This window comes from Zootoca vivipara, chromosome 13 (assembly GCF_965207765.1).
Source record: "Zootoca vivipara chromosome 13, rZooViv2.hap1.1, whole genome shotgun sequence".
In the NCBI taxonomy this organism is placed as follows: Eukaryota; Metazoa; Chordata; class Lepidosauria; order Squamata; family Lacertidae; genus Zootoca; species Zootoca vivipara.
This window is the reverse complement of record NC_142596.1, coordinates 5,027,474-5,046,831: the sequence shown is the minus strand read 5'-3', so window position 1 is coordinate 5,046,831 and position 19,358 is coordinate 5,027,474. Positions and strand designations below refer to the sequence as shown.

General features: G+C 45.3%; 1 protein-coding gene across 3 annotated transcripts in view; it reads right to left on the bottom strand.

Moving 5' to 3' along the window:
- The window catches only part of TLN2 (talin 2), a 184,890-nt gene that overhangs the window by 20,563 nt on the left and 144,969 nt on the right, over positions 1–19,358 (bottom strand). For all 3 annotated transcript variants that reach the window (XM_060282859.2, XM_060282860.2, XM_088657461.1), the window contains exons 41-49: positions 15,591–15,737; positions 15,110–15,211; positions 14,802–14,921; positions 12,752–12,898; positions 12,117–12,283; positions 5,759–5,942; positions 4,255–4,380; positions 3,751–3,867; positions 2,164–2,349 (exon numbers count right to left, since the gene is read on the bottom strand). In XM_060282859.2, the coding sequence (XP_060138842.2) occupies positions 2,164–2,349; positions 3,751–3,867; positions 4,255–4,380; positions 5,759–5,942; positions 12,117–12,283; positions 12,752–12,898; positions 14,802–14,921; positions 15,110–15,211; positions 15,591–15,737 (1,296 nt within the window). The remainder of the gene's footprint in view (positions 1–2,163; positions 2,350–3,750; positions 3,868–4,254; positions 4,381–5,758; positions 5,943–12,116; positions 12,284–12,751; positions 12,899–14,801; positions 14,922–15,109; positions 15,212–15,590; positions 15,738–19,358) is intronic.

Genomic DNA, 19,358 nt, shown 5'->3' with positions numbered 1-19,358 from the left:
AAACTCTTCATTTAACAAGACAACACAATCAAAAAGAAAAGCCGGTATCTGAAAACATAACTACTCTAGCAGCACTGGCTATAGTCAGCTAATTGGTCCATCTGGCTCAATACAGTCTGCTATGCTGACTGGCGGAGGAGATTTCCCCAACCCTACCTGGCTATGCCAGAAATCAAGCCTGGGACCTTCCTCATTCTCTGTCACTGAGCTATGGGCCCTTCTTCAGATAGGGCAATCTGTGAGGTCTTTTCTGTGGATAAATCTGCCAAAGACTCACTTTACAACCACCAACAGGCAGCCAGGCAGGATATTCTTGTGATAACTCACCTGCCTCTTAACAGACACTTCTGAAAAGCAAAGTTACATAAAGGAGGAGGCCTTTCAATTTTACCTGATTTAATTGCAACTCATTAGCTAAAATTCAATCAGTTGATTAAACTTATTTGCATATTGCCCAAACGGCAGCATGTAGATGTTTTTCCCTACATTTTGAAGGAAGTGCAAGATTGTGGCTGCCTTTGGACCTCGCGCTAAGCCATAAACTGCAAGCCAACTGGTGCCTCTCTACTAGTGCTGGGAAGAAACGAACCACGATTCCTAGCTAGCATTATGTCTGAAAACAGGGAATATGTTTTTGTTCTGCTCCAAACCACAATGATAAGCCTTCCCATGATGGGCCCCTAGTTGGCCCTTGCAAGAACTGGATGCTGGGCTAGCTAGATGACCCCCAGCTGCAGCCAGGTTCTTATTGAGGCCAGTTAGTGAGCTGGTGGCACGAGGCAAAATTCAATCTGGCAGCTTCCTGATCCTTGGGCTCAGCTTCTTAGCCACCAACAGTACAGCAGCTCTCCCTGTCCTATGCCACTTCAAGAAAAACAGCATTATAATAATAATAATAATAATTTATTATTTATACCCCGCCCATCTGGCCGGGTTCCCCCAGCCACTCTGTGAAAGTCTCCTTCTGCCCTCTCCATTTATCCCTTGAAAGAGAAATCAGAATTGGCCACTTGGGTCTGTGATACCTGAGAGTCAGGGCAACATACAAAAGCAGGAGAGGGAAATGTGGTCATCATAATGCGCAATTCACCACACAGGCTATGATCAGCTCAAAGGAGTGACTTAAAAGTGCATTCCCTATGTGTGTCTGCTCAGAAGTAAGCCCCACTGAGTTTAAAGGGTGTACAAGACTATTGCAATTCCACACAATAACTTTCCCCAACCTGGTGCCCTCCAGATGTTTTGAAATATAACTCCCAGTAACCCTAATCATCATGTCTGTTCGGCAGGCTGAGGAAGGCTGGAATACACACTTACCTGAAAGTAAATTGTAGCTTAGTCTTGGGGTAGACATGCATAAGATTGCACAGTCAATAGACAGGTAGATTAAAAAGAGAAGCCTGTTTTTTGAAGCAATGTACAGGAACGTTGTCAGTGTTCCCAATGCAGGCACATACAGAGAGCATCCACTGAAATAATTTAAGAATACTGCTGCTAAGTATTTATGTAGCACTTTGGAGTATTCAAAGCACTTTCCACACATTATCTTGCTGTAATCCAGAGCTTCCCAAACTTTTCATGTTGGTGACACACTTTTCAGACATGCATCATTTCGCGACGCAGTAATTCAGTTTTACTGGCAAACCGGAGGTTAAACTAACCTGGGAAGAGCACAGGGAGCATTTGTGTGACACACCTACCACACTGCAGCCGACACACTAACGTGTCACAACACACAGTGTGAAAAGCTCTGTTGCAATCCTTATAAATAATCCTGTAACAAAGTGTCAGCATTACAATTCCCTGGTTGCAATATTAAATGTGAGATTAAAAATTAAAATCTAAATTAAAATAATGTTCTATCTATCTATCTATCTATCTATCTATCTATCTATCTATCTCACCAATGACCTCGTTTCAACTTTCAGCCTTAAAAGCAGAAAGAAAACATCCAAAAGGGGTCAACAAACAACAAAAACTTATTTTCACTACCAAGGTTATTTAAATACAAATCTGTTTTGCAAGAACAAAACCCTTTCATTCAGGTATTGTCCATAAAGATCAACCCAAGCAACCCAGACTAACATACCAGTACCAGGATTTTTTGGGGGGAGAGGTGTTCAAAGAGCAAAGCTCCCATCCAGCTCAGCGATGCGCCTGTACCTTGCAAGCTGCCAGCATATCAGCTACAGCTTTGCGGCTCAGGTTGGCTGTAGCAATCACGTCCTCCTGTCGGCATGAGTTCCCAGCTGCTACGGCTTTGGCTGTCGCCATGGTGATGCCTTTCGTCATCCGGATCGATTCTTCAGGTGATGAGTTCTTTTCAGGAATATCTTTTGACTGAAACACCTACAAGCAAGGCCCCCCCGTCCCAAACACGATTGGTTTGGAAGGGTTCAACTCTGGAGTGGAAACAGCCTCCAAAATGTCAAAAAGCAAGGCTTTTAAAGTGGAAAACAGCTGGACCCCCCCCCCAAACAAAACCAGCTCCCAGCAAAGAGGTTTATGTTCCTGATATTCTTTGGACAGAACCACACATGCCTCCACTTGGACACAGGAACCAGCCGCTTCCTTCATTACCAGTCTATTTTACCCTGTTCTTTGCTCCCACTTAAATCTGGTTACCAGAAGGGGGTCTTCTCTTCCTCCAATGTTAGAGAGTGCATCCATTCAGCAGTATACCTGACTTACACCCCAACATGATAGCATATAATGTACCAAGATGGGAATCTCATGTAGAGGCTGAAGAAAGCCACTCCTAAATCAGAGTAATATTAGACATGGACCAATGACAGCCTACTATCTCTACTTGCCACCCACAGGGGCCTCCAGTTCTATGGACGGAAGGAAGCCAGTCTGCACACTGTGGCAACCAGATTTACAGTACAGTATTTCTTTAATGAAATGTTAATGCCTCCCTCTACCCCAACAACTTTGCATAATGATTTATATCAGGGATGGGGGATCTGTGGCTCTCATAATCCCTGACCACTAACAATGCTGGCTAGAGTTGACTTGCTCACATGCATCATTTAAAAATAAAAATAAAATCACAGCCTCTGAAGCAGCCTTTGCTGAGTAGGTGCCTTTTCAATTAGAATTGCAAATGGCCATACAAACAAATTTAGTTACAATAAAACAGCAATTAAGTACAACAAAAAACATGCAGACCTAACTATTTTGCACCATAATGCTACGCATGTCTGCTCAGAAGTTAAGTATCAATGAATTAAATGAGACTTACTTCCAATTAACTGTTCTAGGATTGTAGTTTAAACATTTTAACATTGTGCTGAACACGGCTTTAATTTACTGGTTGTTTTTATTACTTAAAAAAAAATAGTTATTGATATGTTAATTTTGTAAATTGCCTGGAACTAAATATGGTGGTGGGGCGCACATATTTTTATAATGTAGACATGCACAGCATTGCACTGCAAATTTTACAAAAGCTGAACTGCACTATATGAGGACAGAATAGGAGCTGGCCTGAAAAATAGATGCTGTAATCCCCAGTTTATTTGTTTTTAATGCAGGCACCCCCAAACTTCGGCCCTCCAGATGTTTTGGGCTACAATTCCCATCATCCCTGACCACTGGTCCTGTTAGCTAGGGATCATGGGAGTTGTAGGCCAAAACATCTGGAGGGCCGCAGTTTGGGGATGCCTGTTTTAATGTATTGGATTGGGGACGTAGAGTTTGCTTGCTACTTCTAGAGATTTCACAAGCATCATTATACAAAGCCTTTACCGTGAGTTCTTGCTTGATGTACTCAATCGTAGCCTCAAGCGCTCTTGTCCCTCGCGTTGCTTCATCTTCTACGGCTTTCACAGTCTTCAGTAGTGATGTGACGTTTGTTACCATTACCTGGAAAGTCAGGAGAAGGAAACTGCTCAGCTGCCAGCTCTCATCACAGAATGCTCAAGCAGCCATCCTGCCTTTGTAAATTATCCCAACAGTACCAAACTAAGCTTCAATAAACAAGTGGGGGAAACTCAAGAGAAGCAGGCGCAGATCTCAGAACACTCCAAGCAGCCTTTGGAAGGCACAGCCTATAGAATGATTCCTGCCACTCCCCAGAGGAGGAAGAGACAAGTGGTGGTGGTGATAGGTGACTCCCTACTGAGTGTGTGGATGTAATTTCAGAGCCTTTGTCTACGACCTTTGAGAATTCTTGGAGAACAGGTGAGGTCCTTACCGAGCTCAGATGGCCAGGTGTGGAACTTGCAAATGGAAAGCCAACACATTTCTTACCTTTGCTGCTCCCTTGAGCTGGTACATGGATGGGTCATCTGCAGGCTTGCTGGCGGCTCCTTTGGTTGCGCCTATGAGGTCAGACAAGGCCTTTGCCACATCCTTAATAGCATTGATCAGCACAACCTGGAAGGATGGGAAGTAAAGAACGTTGAGATACTGTGGCACTTTGCAAGCTTCAGAAGAGATGAAATGAAAGTGGGGTGTACATCTCAAGATGCACACAAATGAACATGGAAGTGGTACTCCTGTTGTTGTATTCACACAAGCTTCTCAAGCCTTGGCTTCTGTCTGAATTGCTGGTGTTATGTGGTCCCAGCGGCCACTTCCAGTCACCAGTCTAGCTGCTGCATTCTGGATTAATTGCAGTTTCTGGGTCACCTTCAAAGGTAGCCCCACGTAGAGCAGATTGCAGTAGTCCAAGCAGGAAATAACTAGAGCATACAGCACTCTGGCGACACAGTCCACGGGCAGGTAGGGTCTAAGCCTGCATACCAGATGGAGCTGATAAACAGCTGCCCTGGACATAGAATTAACCTGTGCCTCCATGGACAGCTGTGAGTCCAAAACGACTCCCAGGCTGCACACCTGGTCCTTCAGGGGCACAGTTACCCCATTCAGGACCAGGGAGTCTCCTACACCCGTCCCCCCCTGCCCCCCAAAAACAGTACTTCTGTCTTGTCAGGATTCAACCAAGCTGCACCTGGATGAAGTAGTGTCGTTCCGAGAGCCTGTCTGCAACCCGCGCTCTCTCGCTGCCTCTGGGGGCTAGCGGGAAGCGGGGAGACTCTTCCTAGCTCTGCCGGACCCACGTCCCCAACCAGCCCAGGCTGGGGTTTCTTCTGGGTTTTTTTTTAGCTTCCACCCCCCTATCTCCTCCAGGCAGGGGTCTCAAAACTCAGAGACCCCTTTGGAACGACTTTTTCCCCCAATGGCGACAACCGGAAGTCCCTGATGGGATGAAATCTGTCTTTGAAGTACCATAAAGCCTCTTGCTTGCCTGGACTGATGATGGAAGTGTGTATGTGTGTGTGTCACTTCTGACGTTTATGTGGCTGGGCTGATGTCTACACCTGTTGCTTCATCCATTTTTGCCTTTGGCCCTGTTTGCTACTGGCATGTGGTCCCTCAAGAGGATACTTGGCTCTCATACTAAAGAAAAAAGGTCCCCTTGTCATAAGAACAAAAGAACAGCCTGCTGGATCAGGGCAGTGGCCCACCTAGTCCAGCACCCTGTTCTCCCAGTGGCCAACAAGATGCCTGTGGGAAACCCACAAGCAGGATTCAAGCATAAGAGCCCTCTCTCCTCCTGCAGTTTCCAGAAACTGGTATTGAGAAGCATTGCTGTCTCCAACTATGGAGGCAGAACATGGCCATCATGGCTAGGAGCCATCAACAGCTCTCTCCTCCACTGTCCAGGTCCAAGGTAATATATGTTTTTTACCTTGGATCAAAAATGGAGCATCTCAGGAAGCTGAAAACTGCCAGCGCTGGACCATCTCACCTGTGTTTCTGGGTCACTTGATCCCAGGCTGGCTGCTCCCAGTTTCACAACCTCAGCCAGTTGAGTGATGGTGCTTGCGGATGACTGAGCTGCTTGAGCAAGCTTGTCCTGGCTTGAGGCAGCCCCAGATACCAACAGCTTTGTGTCTTCAACCAAAGCTTTTGCTGTCTTCAGAATATTTTCCCTGGAAAAAGACAAGAGGGAGGTGGGGTGGAAGAAAGAAAGAGAAGACTCAATTGGTACTCATCTGCACTGTTGCAGAGGACCTGCAAGAGCTTTTAAGTTAACCCTCCCAAAGAAAAGGTTGCAAAGTTAAGTTTGAGCAGATGGATTCGCTTTCTGAGCTTTGAACACAAGTTGCCAATATGGGAAAAGCTTCAGCTAGAAGGGAAACCTTGCCAAACCTGGAATGTGCTGTACCTATAAAGTGTGTAGAGCAGGTGGAGAACCTTTGGCTCATCAGCTGCTGCTTAACTACAGCTCCCATCGTCCTCCCCAACCTTTTGGGCATGCAGGTGTTGACAGGAGCAGAGTCCCAACAACATCTGGAGGTGTGCCCCACCATTCTTCTTTGTTGACTAAATAGTCTGGTATGAGACACTCTGACATGGACCAAGGAAAGATCTGTATTGCTTCATATCTGCACCATCCATTTAAAGCCCTCTTATACTACTATATACTACTATAACAGGACCCAGGTGGCGCTGTGGTTAAACCACTGAGCCTAGGGCTTGCTGATCAGAAGGTCGGTGGTTCGAATCCCTGTGACGGGGTGAGCTCCCGTTGCTTGGTCCCAGCTCCTGCCAACCTAGCAGTTCGAAAGCACGTCAAAATGCAAGTAGATAAATAGGAACCGCTACAGCGGGAAGGTAAACGGCGTTTCCATGTGCTGCTCTGGTTTGCCAGAAGCGGCTTTGTCATGCTGGCCACATGACCTGGAAGCTATACGCCGGCTCCCTCGGCCAATATTGCGAGATGAGCGCGCAACCCCAGAGTCGGTCACGACTGGACCTAATGGTCAGGGGTACCTTTACCTTTATACTACTATAACAGTCATGGCTCCCCCTAAAGTTCATGGGAACCGTTGTTTCTTAGGGGTCTTGGTCTCCTAACGAATCTCAGCAATCTTACCAAACTACAGTTCCCAGGATTCTTTCTGGGAAGCCACAGCTGTTAAAATGGCATAAGAAGGCTTTAAATGGACTGTGTGGATGGTCATTCAATACATACCATATGTTTTGTAAGTATGTAAGAAATGGGAGTTCCTGATCACCTCATCTGTCTCCTGAGAAATCTCTATGTGGGACAAGAAGCTGCAGTTAGAACTGGATATGGAACAACTGATTGGTTCAAAATTGGGAAGGGAGTATGGCAAGGCTGTATATTGTCTCCCTGCTTATTTAACTTAGAAGCAGAATTCATCATGTGAAAGGCTGGACTGGATGAATCCCAAACTGGATTTAAGATTGCCGGAAGAAATATCAACAACCACAGATATGCAGATGACACAACCTTGATGGCAGAAAGTGAGGAGGAATTAAAGAACCTTTAAATGAGGGTGAAAGAGGAGAGTGCAAAATATCGTCTGAAGCTCAACATCAAAAAAACTAAGATCATGGCCACTGGTCCCATCACCTCCTGGCAAATAGAAGGGGAAGAAATGGAGGCAGTGAGAGATTTTACTTTCTTGGGCTCCATGATGACTGCAGATGGTGACAGCAGCCACAAAATTAAAAGACGCCTGCTTCTCGGGAGAAAAGCAATGACAAACCTAGACAGCATCTTAAAAAACAGAGACATCACCTTGCTGACAAAGGTGCATATAGTTAAAGCTATGGTTTCCCCAATAGTGATGTATGCAAGTGAGAGCTGGACCATAAAGAAGGCTGATCGCCGAAGAATTGATGCTTTTGAATTATGGTGCTGGAGAAGACTCTTGAGAGTCCCATGGACTGCAAGAAGATCAAACCTATCAATTCTGAAGGAAATCAGCCCTGAGTGCTCACTGGAAGGACAGATCATGAAGCTGAGGCTCCAATACTTTGGACACCTCATGAGAAGATAAGACTCCCTGGAAAAGAGCCTGATGTTGGGAAAGATGGAGGGCACAAGGAGAAGGGGACGACAGAGGACGAGATGGTTGGACAGTGTTCTCGAAGCCACCAACATGAGTCTGACCAAACTGTGGGAGGCAGTGGAAGACAGGAGTGCCTGGCGTGCTCTGGTCCATGGGGTCACGAAGAGTCAGACACAACTAAACGACTAAACAATAAGGAAACGAAACAATGGAGCCAGATGTTATATGAAAGAAACTGGGATCCAGGGGAAGTTTCTGCCATTTCCCCCTGTGGCCCATCTCATGCTGCTCTGGATGGTTCTCCATCCCTCTGGAGCAGGTTTTTGAGGAGTAAAAGGGCCTGAGGGCGAAGGGCTGATCAGCGAAATGTGTGGCCTTCTGCACTGACTGGTGGGAGTGTTCCGTTACCTCCTGGCCAGCCAAGTCTGAGGATGAGATGTGATTGAAATGCCTATGTTGTTGCTGTTTAGTCGTTTAGTCGTGTCCGACTCTTCCGTGACCCCATGGACCATAGCACGCCATATCTTATGTCATATTTTGTAGAAAAAAATCCCTTGGGGAGGGGGCCATTTGCTCTGAAAGGCAGCATTAAAATATTTTAAAGAAAATGAAGAAAATATAAATGCTGCCCTAGCAGCACCTTGTTTGCCAGGTGGGTTACTGGTGTTCTACTATTTTTTTACTCCTTAGCAATTGATCATTAGCCAATTGATTGTGTTGTTTTACACGTAAAATGATAAAGTCCCTCCTGCTGCAACATTCACTAGACTCTACTGTGTCCTTAGCATATTAACTTCATTTGTAGGCTGCCAATAACTAAAACTTTTTCATATGCAATTGCGTCCATTACACCCAGTGGAAGGATGCATAGCAGCCCTCAAGATTTTGCTCACACACTTCAAAGCACACATTTGCAACAGCAAGGACTAATAGCATGCTCTTAAAATAAGCAAGGTGCTGAGATTCTCAGGAAGCTGAGTCTTATGTCTCTGAAAAACTCATGGTTCACATAATAAACTAGTTCTTGAGTGAAATGCTGTAACTTTCAAACAACAGTTTCCAGGATCAATGTAGATTAGCTGACAGGTGGGCGGGGGGGGGGAGTTCTGGCCTGCTTTCTGACATGGAAATGGGTGGAACTGGTAACACAACATTAAAAACCATCAGGTCCCGCCATTTCTCAGCTCATCGCCATGAGTGTGCTGCCACCGTCTGGTGAATGTGAAGAGTGGGAGAGATTTCATGTGAACTTTGAAGTTGCAGAGGTGGGCAGGAAGCATTTTGACAGCAGTGAGAGCATGACCACCTCTCACCGATTCCAAGAGAAGGGGCTGGCCATTTGCTGAGGTTCCATGGGTGCCTGAGCATGGCCAAAGTAGAAACCCCACCACCAAACATTCCTGGAAGACAGGCAGGGAGGCAGGACACTGCTGTACAGGGCAAAACGGGGTCCTAGCCAATGGACCAGAAGCTCCAACTAGCAGGACACATCAAAGTTCTGTGAACAAGAAGACACTGTCCCTGTTATGATATGAGCTCTGAACACCACTGCTTTACTGGTTTATTGAGTTGTGCGAATTCTGTGAGCAACTTTGCATTATAGGGAGCCAAGGAAAAAAATGTATTGACCCCAGGGACATATAAATACTGTTCTCCCCCAAATAGATACAGAACTGCCAAGAGAATCATTCTAAAAGGAGTTCTCTGGAATTATAATGCTCTGTAGGATGAAAATGTGAAGAAATTAACCAAATTCTTTTCAGGGATCTCAGCATGACAACAAGGGCTAGAGGAATGTTTCAAAAGTCAAAACAAAGGTTCCTGACATTTTGAAAATGCTATTACTGTATACAGTGATACCTCTAGTTACAGACTCAATCTGTTCTGGGGTGCCGTTCACACCCCAAAAAGTCTGTAACTAGAGCGCTGCTTCTGCGCATGGCGCAGAACGCTTCTGTGCACGGTAAAACCCGGAAATATACACTTCTGGGTTTGCCGTGTTCGCAAGCTGAAAAGATGCAACATGAACCTAACGCAACACAAGATATGACTGTATTCTGCACTGTGGACCATACACCCCCACATGAGAGCAACAGAATAGTCATACCTCATGTTACGTCTGCTTCAGGATGTGTCTTTTTGGGATACGGACACGCCGAACCTGGAAGTCTCGGAACAGGATATTTCCAGGTTCGACACACACACATGCACAGAAACGCTGAATTATGTCATTCGCCTGTGCAGATGCAGGGCTTCAGGATGCGGCCTTTTAATGTTGCGAATGGGCCTTCGGGAATGGATCCCGTTCGCAACCAGAGATACCACTGCACTAGACTCATTTCACAGATTGGGTGGATATTCAAGTTATCCTTACAGCCAAGGCACCAGCTGTTCAAGTAGTATAAAAACCTCATAAAATATGTGTATTGGGGTGGGGACCCTAACTTAGGCAAAAGGAGATTAAAACATCTTCCTCACTTTACTGGTTAAATGTAACTGTAGCTTCAGTTTTCTCTAGCCCATATTTATCCTATCAAAAAAACAATGCTGCTGCTAGCCTGATCTTGTTTTGTGCCTGGAACAGAATCAGTTTATTATTCTGAAACCAATGGCTTGGAACATGTTTTTCAAAAACAGCAACAAAGCTTTATTGAGTCCTTTTCCATTGAAAAGTACAATTTCAGAATGATCCAAAAAGCTGAGGAAGTTTCAGAATCCCCCAAATGTCCTTCAAGGCTTTCTGTAGAAAGCTTTCATTAAAGTGGAATTATGCATTGAAGGGAAATAAATAGAGAGGATATTTTAGAACTGTCTTTCCTAATAGGTTTTTGAAGCCATTTGCTTATTGGGCTCTGTCCCAAAGAGGCTTTTTCATCCCAGAGACAATACAGTTTTGTGTTTTTCAGAATCACTATGGATTTATTATTATTTCTGGAGTAAAAGTAATGGAAAGCAATTTGAAAACCAGAGGTACTTTTTCATCAAGGAACTGCTGTTTGGAGCTTGAAACAGACAATGGTTTATAAGAGCTCTGGGAGAGACTTCATTTCTCCTGGCAAATGCAGATGCTTCATCTGTTCCACCCTTTTAGGTTAGACAGATTTGGAACGCTTCTGAATAAAAACCTGTACAACTTATTTGAAAAATGGGATAGGCCTAAACACTAGCCATTCTTGAGCTACCGACCATGCTGGCTGGTGCAGACGGGAATGGGGAATCCAGCTTCTCAAGAGTCAAAGGCTGGCCACCCTGATATGTACAAAAATCCATGGTAACATATTGGTCTACTCAGAACAAGGTTCGTTTGCACTTCCAAATGTGCATTTGGCTGTGGTGCCCCAGGAGCAGAGTGCAGATTTGCTGTGGGGGGTGGGGCAGCTGAACTGAGAGCTAATGCATGGAGAGGGTGACTGAGCTGAGGTTAAGAGTGGAGAGGCCTTGTAGCCTTATTAGCTTCCAAGGGTCCTTTAAGTTGCGCCCAGGCAGGGACAGAGACAGCCAATAATGACACCAGGGGTTGAATCAAGAGAAAGAATTTAATTCTTAAATATTTAAGAGACTCTTGGTGGTCAGCTCCATGACAAGAGTAAAGAAACACAAATTTGCAAACATTCTTATACACTTCTTGGGCTCCTTCCCTCCCTCCTCTGTAAATGTGCGCACGCAAGGGGGTCACAAGTACATATAAGGATCTTCCTGTGTCTGGTTCTTCTTGTAAACACAAGCACATGCTGACTCAACAAAGCCTTCAGTAAGACTATGCGTCAAGCGTAGCAGCTTCCAGCATCAGGCTGGCAGTGCATCCGCTGATAAAGCCTCTCTCTGCCTCTCATTCTGTGTTCCAGACAAGGTCAGCTCTTAGCAAGCTGGGCACCCTGTCTTGCTATCAAATGTTTTTTTACACTTTGGCCTACTTTGATACAGAGACGCAGAGGCACTGAGAGCATCCACGGAATTTTGGGGGGGGAGGGGGCTCAACCATACACTCAGAATTATACAATGCAGGCAATGCAAACTATATGGTCAGATTTAGCTCAATAACGCAATTGGCAAATCTCTCCCTTCAGCCTCACTCTGACCAGGAAGCCATTCACTGGCTGCATCTTTTCAGTCTAGTTGGGATCCCTTTTGAACTCCATTTTCCATTTCATGTCAGAACACCTTACATCCTCCCTGAAAACTCTTCCAGGGTTCCTGCCAGCCCATGGTTCAGTTTTGCCTCTGACATCCCTGCCCCCCTTTGGACGTGCCCCTGATCTGAAATCCTGCGGCCACACTGACCTGTGGTCTGCAAAGGATTCGTTGTTCTCAGCATTCAGTGTTCCGGCCGTTGCGAACATGATGGTGGTGTCCAGGTCGGCGATGATGCCTGAGACGGCGCTAGCAGCCGTGATGCATGCCTGTGTGCCTTTGTTGCCTGCCTGCAGGGCTGACAGAACTAAGGACACCTGTCAAGAGGAACAAGCAAAATCCTACTCAGAGCAGACCCAGTGAAATTAATGAGCACAATTAACCTAGGTTCGTTCACTTCACTTTCACTGGGACACAACCCATAATAGCAATAAATAAACATCCCAGCAGGATGTCATGATAGCAAGAGATTTCATCCTGCCCTTAATATTGAGGAGGTTCCCTTTTAGAAGTCTCTACGGATGACTTCCAAGTATTTTAGGATGCCTCCAAAGCACCCATTATAAAAAGGGGGCCTTGATACCTGACTTAGCAGATGATGGCGGCGGCGGCAGCAGCGGCAAAGTGAGATTACTGGGGTGCTTTGGTGTGGGCAGGCTGCCCCTGAACCCTGTTTCTGATCAAAGATTGCTACAACCCTGTTGTAGAAGAGGACATTATTCTCAGTCTCGCACTGGGGACCAGGAGGGGTCTAAGCTTACACCACTGAAGTGGAGGGTACCCACCTTCTCGCTGACTGCCCGAGCACACTCTATCAGCTCCCTCTTGGTGTAGCTATCTGTGGGACATATCTGTAGAGCACCAGCCTTCTGGACCAGGAAGATGCAGCTGTGGCCAAGTTCCTGAACCCGTGTTCTGATCTGGAAGCCTATCTGGATAGCCAAGTGGTTGGTGTGGAAAGGAACAGAGGGGAGGAAAAGGAAAAGAAAGTGTTGCAAGTTATTTGTAAAGGAGGTAAAGGCAGCAGTGTTTGGCAAACCTTGGCACACCACTTTGATGCTTTCCCCTACTTATGGAACTGTTCCTGGACAGGTTTATAAGATGCCCTAATGACAAACCTGATGAATATTATTTGAGGGACAGGGCCTTCTCACTGGCAGCATCCTTTTTATAGAACTCCCTCCCAGTGCAGATCCAATTGTCTGCCACTTTTAATTGCTTTAGGAAACAGCTGAGCACTCAATTATTTTTCCAGGCGTTCAGTACCTAGCAGGAGTGGCCCCATCTTTTTAGCAGTTGCACCGTTCTACACTGAGAATAATAATAATAATAATAATAATACCCTGCCAAGTGAGGAATGGCTAAAAGAAGGTATAGGGATGCCATGATGAATTGATGGCAGTCAAAATCAAAGCTGCTGGTCTTCATGGGTCTCTTACCTTCAATTGGTTAACTGCAAGTGCGCTGAAAAGTGCGTCTTTCCACAGGTCTGAGAGACTCTGAAGGTTCCTGCTTGCAGAATTGCTATTACTGCTACTTATACCCACTACCTGAATTACAGGATGGGGCACAGGTTCAGAGGGCCCCCACACCCTTTCCACTGACTCCCTCTAGCTACTGCTTGTTAGCAGGACATGGGGTACTGCACTTTGATTAAAATTAGCACAATTTGGTTTGCTTACAGGCCATTCTACTTTTCCTACCCAGAAAGCCAGTGTGGGTGCAGTGGTTAGGACAGGCTTCCTCAACCTCGGCCCTCCAAGTGTTTTTGGCCTACAACTCCCATGATCCCTAGCTAGCAGTGTTAGGATCTCTTACTCTCGAGTAGGACCCTGGTAGAGACACATGCCTGACTGCCATGTTCCCTCCCTCCTGGTAGATCGTTTGGGAGCTTCAAAAGCAACTGCAACTGATGCCAACCGACATCAGCACACTTACGGATCCGCAGAGTTTGCGCAATTGCGTAACAGATCTCAGTAGCACAGCATTTGGCTAATCTATGTTCATTTACATATAAACACACATGGAGCACTGCAACATGGCTACCTGCCTCCCTAGCATCAGGCAGCAAAGAGAAAGAACAAAGGACAATAGTCCCACTTCAGGAAACACAGTAACACAAACATCCTGTCTTCGTCACTTCCGACTCTGTGGAATGAAAACATACACCATCATGTGATTGACAACAATCCCATGACAGTAGACACGGGGAATGAATCTTCAACAAGCAGGACCAGTGGTCAGGGATGGTGGGAATTGTAGTCTCAAAACAACTGGAGGGTCGAGGTTGAGGAAGCCTGGGTTAGAGTGTCTGATTAGGACCTGGGAGACTAGAGTTCAAATCCCTGCTTAGCCATAAATGTCACTGGGTGGCCTTGGGCAAGCCACCGCCTCTCAGCCTAACCTACCTCACAACGTTGTTGTGGGGATTAAATGAAGAGAACCATGTATGGCACCTTGAGCTCCTTGGAGAAAAAGGAGGCATGTATATGTGACAAAAAACAACAACAAATGAACAGATAATAAATAAATTCAAGCACTGCTTAAATTTATATTCTGCCTTTCTATTGGCTTGCTCAAGACAGCAGGCAAACCCCCAACTTTGCACAAATCAATGATACCAAATCAGTACAGAGATAATCAAGAGGCAGAGGATTTTTCTGCACAAGCAGTAAAGTTCCAATGGGGGGGCTAGTTTCTTTGGGGCATCAATTTAAGAACAGAGCGCATGAAAGGGGGGGGCAGGAGAAATCTGATGTTGCCTGGGCCCTCTCCCCAAAGTTGGTCCCATCACTGCATGCTTCTTAACCCCAAACAAGACCAAGGGCTCAATACCTCCTCCGGTTCTGCTGTAGTGGCTGCCATCCGTCCCTGAAATGCCAAGTGACCGTAGTCTGTGGTCATTTGCGAAGCGAGTCCTCCCAGCTCCTCTGGATTAGTAACCGCCTTCGTCATCTGAAGGAATGTGAAGAAAGAAGAGGTGAATGTGCCTCACTTGTGCAACATTGTGAGAAACAGGATACTGCACTAGATTATCCTTTGGTCTGATCCAGCAGATGGATCTTCTTGGGTTCCCCAAGGCTTCTGCTGGCCGTCACTTAAGTTGCACCTCAACGCATTTTGCTGCCATCAACAGATCTTACCATTTCTTGGGCTGTTACTGCAATGGCTTTGGAGTATTTGACTACGGTGGTCTGATAGTCAACGTAAGTTCCATTGGGTTCTGGTGGTGTGCCCTCGTCCAGCTGTGATGGGGGTTGAAGAGGAAGAAGAAAGGTGATCAAAATGGCAGGAAATCTAGACCCTGTTCCCATAAGTGGAAAAGGTCTACTGTAACCAGAAAACCCACAATGACTGGCCCAAATTATGCAAAATAGGAAAGGTATCATTAGTGTCTGGGACTGAATCTGCTTGTGTCTCCCCTCTCCCCCCAAGTCCTTGGAATCACAGACACCTCTATCTGTTATAAGGCTACCAAGGAAGGAAATTATTGATATAATCAACAACACGTTTGTGATAGCTGCAACCTCAATTTGAGTCTTGCTGGGTGCTTTGGGATAATCACATATTCCAGGGGCCTTGGGAAACAGCAACAATAAGGGATCCCAGGAGACTCTTACAGACCTTGCTCATGGCTTCAGCTATCGAGTCCACCATGTTTCCCACCATCCCTACTTCGCTGGCAGCTTCATTCAAGGTAACCATGATATCATCCACCGCTTCCTTCATCAGCTGGGCAGCTTCCGTGATGGCATCGTGAGTGTGTGACGCCTGAAATAAGTTGATGGAGAAAACAGGAAACATTGCATCTCCTTCTTTGTTTGACACAACTGCAACACATCCCAGTGTCCCTTCTGTTGAAAAACACAACTTTTGTGTGATGGTCGGCATGGAGACTTAAAAAAATAAATAAATAAATCTTCACTTTCCTACCTGAAAAATGGTTTTCCACGTGGGAACACAGAAAATAGGAGTTGACACCCACAGCTTTGTCTGCTCTGTCCGCCTTCACGGCATACATTTATGCAATACCACTTTAAACAGTACAATACCACTTTAAACAGTCATGGCTTCCCACAAAGAATTATGGGAGCTGCAATCTGTTAAGGGTGCCAAGAGTTGTTAGAAGGAGGCTCCCATTCCCCTCACAGAGATACAACCCCTAGAGTTTCCTGCAAAGAGGGACTGACAGTTAAACCACCCTGGGAACTGTAGTTCTGTGAGAGGGAATAGGGGGTCATCGAACAACTCTCAGCAGCCTCAACAAGCTGCAACTTCCTGAATTCTTTGGGGATAAGCCAAGGCTGTTTAAAGTGGTATCATCATGCTTTAAATGTATGGTGTGAATGTGGCCTCTGTGCCCCTCAACATTTGCCTCCTGAGGAGGCCAGCTCAATAGTAGGGCTGGTGCTGAATGACAGAAGGGATGAGAGCCTTGGTGTGTTAAAGAAAAAGGAGCCTAGTTTTAAAAGTAAAAAGCAATTCTTTAAAAAAGGTTCCATTCCCCTTCCAGCCTCCACTCCCCTGATTTGAGACTTTAAAACTAGACTTCCTACGGACACATTTAGCTTTTTCTTAAGGCAATTACAGTGTTTGCTTCATGATCTCATTGCGGGAGACGATTGTCAGACAGGGGTGATTACCGAAGGCAGGATTTTTTAATTACACACGTTTGTCTAAGGGCCATTAAAGAATATCTCCCAAGTCTCTCATCATCCATCACCATTCATGCTTGATTGCTCACAAGGACTGTATTTTTAGACCCCCAGACATGCAAATCACCTCTTCTTCTCTGAAAGCATCTTCTGACAAAATAAAAGTACTGTATATTCCTGCGTATAAGACTACTTTTTAACCCAGGAAAATCTTCTCAAAAGTCGGGGGTCGTCTTATACACCAGGTCGTATTTTTTATAGGGCGAGTATATCCCAAACTCTATATTTTAACTGGAAAAGTTGGGGGTCGTCTTATACGCCCAGTGGTCTTATACGCTGGAATATACGTATTTGAGGGAAACATGAGTGGCTGATCTACACAGGCAGGAGAATGAGGTGGTAAAACTGCTGAAATCCCTGACTGCTCCCCTGAAAACAGAAAACTAGCTCAGTAAGACAAAGGGCTAGCCTGGAACCTGTCTCCCTGACATGCTAGCTTTCCATTTCTGGGAGTTTGTTATATAGGGTAGCTTTCAAAAATGGGATTCCCTCCTCACTGCCATTCTCATAGTCTGGAATGGCACAGTTCATTCTACCTCCTCAAGAGACTTAGATGCAAACTACAGAACTTATCCTTTAAGAAAAACAACAGCACACTAAGCCACAATGCCAATGGGCCTGCTTAATCAGTGTGATTAGCAGGACAACATTTTTGTGTAATTAAAATCTCCCCACCAATTAAAATCAACAGGAAGGGCCATAGCTCAGTAGCAGGGCCTTTGCAATGTTGAAGCTTCTGGTTCTCGTGACTGCAGAAGGTCCCAGATTCAATTCCTGGCAAAGTCTCCAACTAAGATGCGAAGGAATAGACTCTTCTCTGTCAGACACTTTTGGAAGCTGTTGACTATCAGAGGGGACAATACTGAGGTAGACAGACAAATGCTTCATAAAGGTGGCTTCTTATGTTGCCATTGGGACAATTTTAAACACACTGTGTTTCCAACCTTGGCTCTCCTTTTCTGGCATCAGCAGGGAGAGATGGCAGAGCTTTTGAGGGAAGTTGAACAGGAAGATGCTTATGGGCAAGGAGTTCAAAATTAATTGACTGGAAAAGCTGAAACCAGTCTATTTTTACTCTCATAGACATTTGTGTTAGGAATTCAGAGGGCAGGATTAACTGTTTTGCTGAACATGCTGTAGTTTAACAGCCCAGGAAACTGGAAGCCCTCCTAGGCAATAATTATTGAGTGCCCTGTGGAAAGGAAAGAAGGGCAATCTTGAGCTGTCTGGTGGTTCTTAATCTTCCTCTGATGCCGGAATGTGGCAACTTTGCCACTGATCCCATGACATGGCCTCTGCCAAACAGGAACAGTCTAATGGCTTGAAATGTTGTGCAACCGTCTTATCCATATTGCCTAGTTACAGGTAGGTAGCTGTGTTGGTCTGCCGTAGTCCAAACAAAATTTAAAAATTCAGCTCCCTATATTGGACAAACAGGCCAAACCCTACACCAAAGGATAAATGGACATAAATCTGACATCAGGAATCACAAGACAGAGAAATTGGTAGGAGAACACTTCAATCTCCCAGGACATTCTATACAAGATCTCAAAGTAGCTGTCTTATTACAAAAGAATTTCAGAAATAGACTGGAAAGAGAAGTTGCTGAATTGCAACTTATTACCAAACTTAAAACCATGGAGAGACCTGGTCTGAATAGAGACATTGGATACTTATCTCATTATACATGATAAAGCTATTTTTAGCCATCTCACCCCTTGCTTTTTCCTAAGACAAATTGCAGTTGTTAACAGTTATCAACAGGTTTACCACACCTATTAGCCATCACCCATTCCCACCACCATTCTGAGTAACACCCCTCCCCACACTCTCACTATATATAAGGGTCTGGTGACTTCTGTTTCAGTGTATCTGAAGAAATGTGCATGCACACGAAAGTTCATACCAATAAAAAACTGAGTTGGTCTCTATGGTGCTACCATATTGCCTAGTTCAGGCAGAACTCTCCTCTGCTTATACTCACAAGTTTCTCTCTTTTTTAAACTAAGGTATGCAAGCTTAAAGCCCTTAAAATCCACCATTCAAATCTGATAAAATGATGACACTTTGAACTGGAGAGACCCAGGTTAAAATTCTGCTGCAAAGCTGGCTGTTCACTTACTCAACTGGACTTGGGAAACTTGTATGATCATCCATTGCTGTGATCCATCAAATCAGATCACCACCACCACACAATTTACCGGTATCAAATTAGTCTACAGCAGGCACCCCCAAACTGCGGCCCTCCAGATGTTTTGGCCTACAACTCCTATGATCCCTAGCTAACAGGACCAGTGGTCGGGGAAGATGGGAATTGTAGTCCAAAACATCTGGAGGGCCGAAGTTTGGGGATGCCTGGTCTACAGGAGTAGTCAATGTGCTTCCCTTCAAATATAATTAGACACGGAGCTGCCTTATACAGAGTCCATCTAGCTCAGCAATGGCTATAATGACTGGCAGTGGCTCTCTAAGTCTTTCACAGACCTACTGGAGGTAGCAGGGATTCAACTTGGGACCATCTACATGTAAATATGTGCTCCATCACTGAGCTATGGACCTTCCCCATCTATCATATGCCTGATCACTGGCCATCCTGGCTGTGGCTGATGGGAGTTGGAGTCCTACAACAATTGGAAGGTAACACATTTGCTATCCCTGAGAGTAAAAGGGAATACTT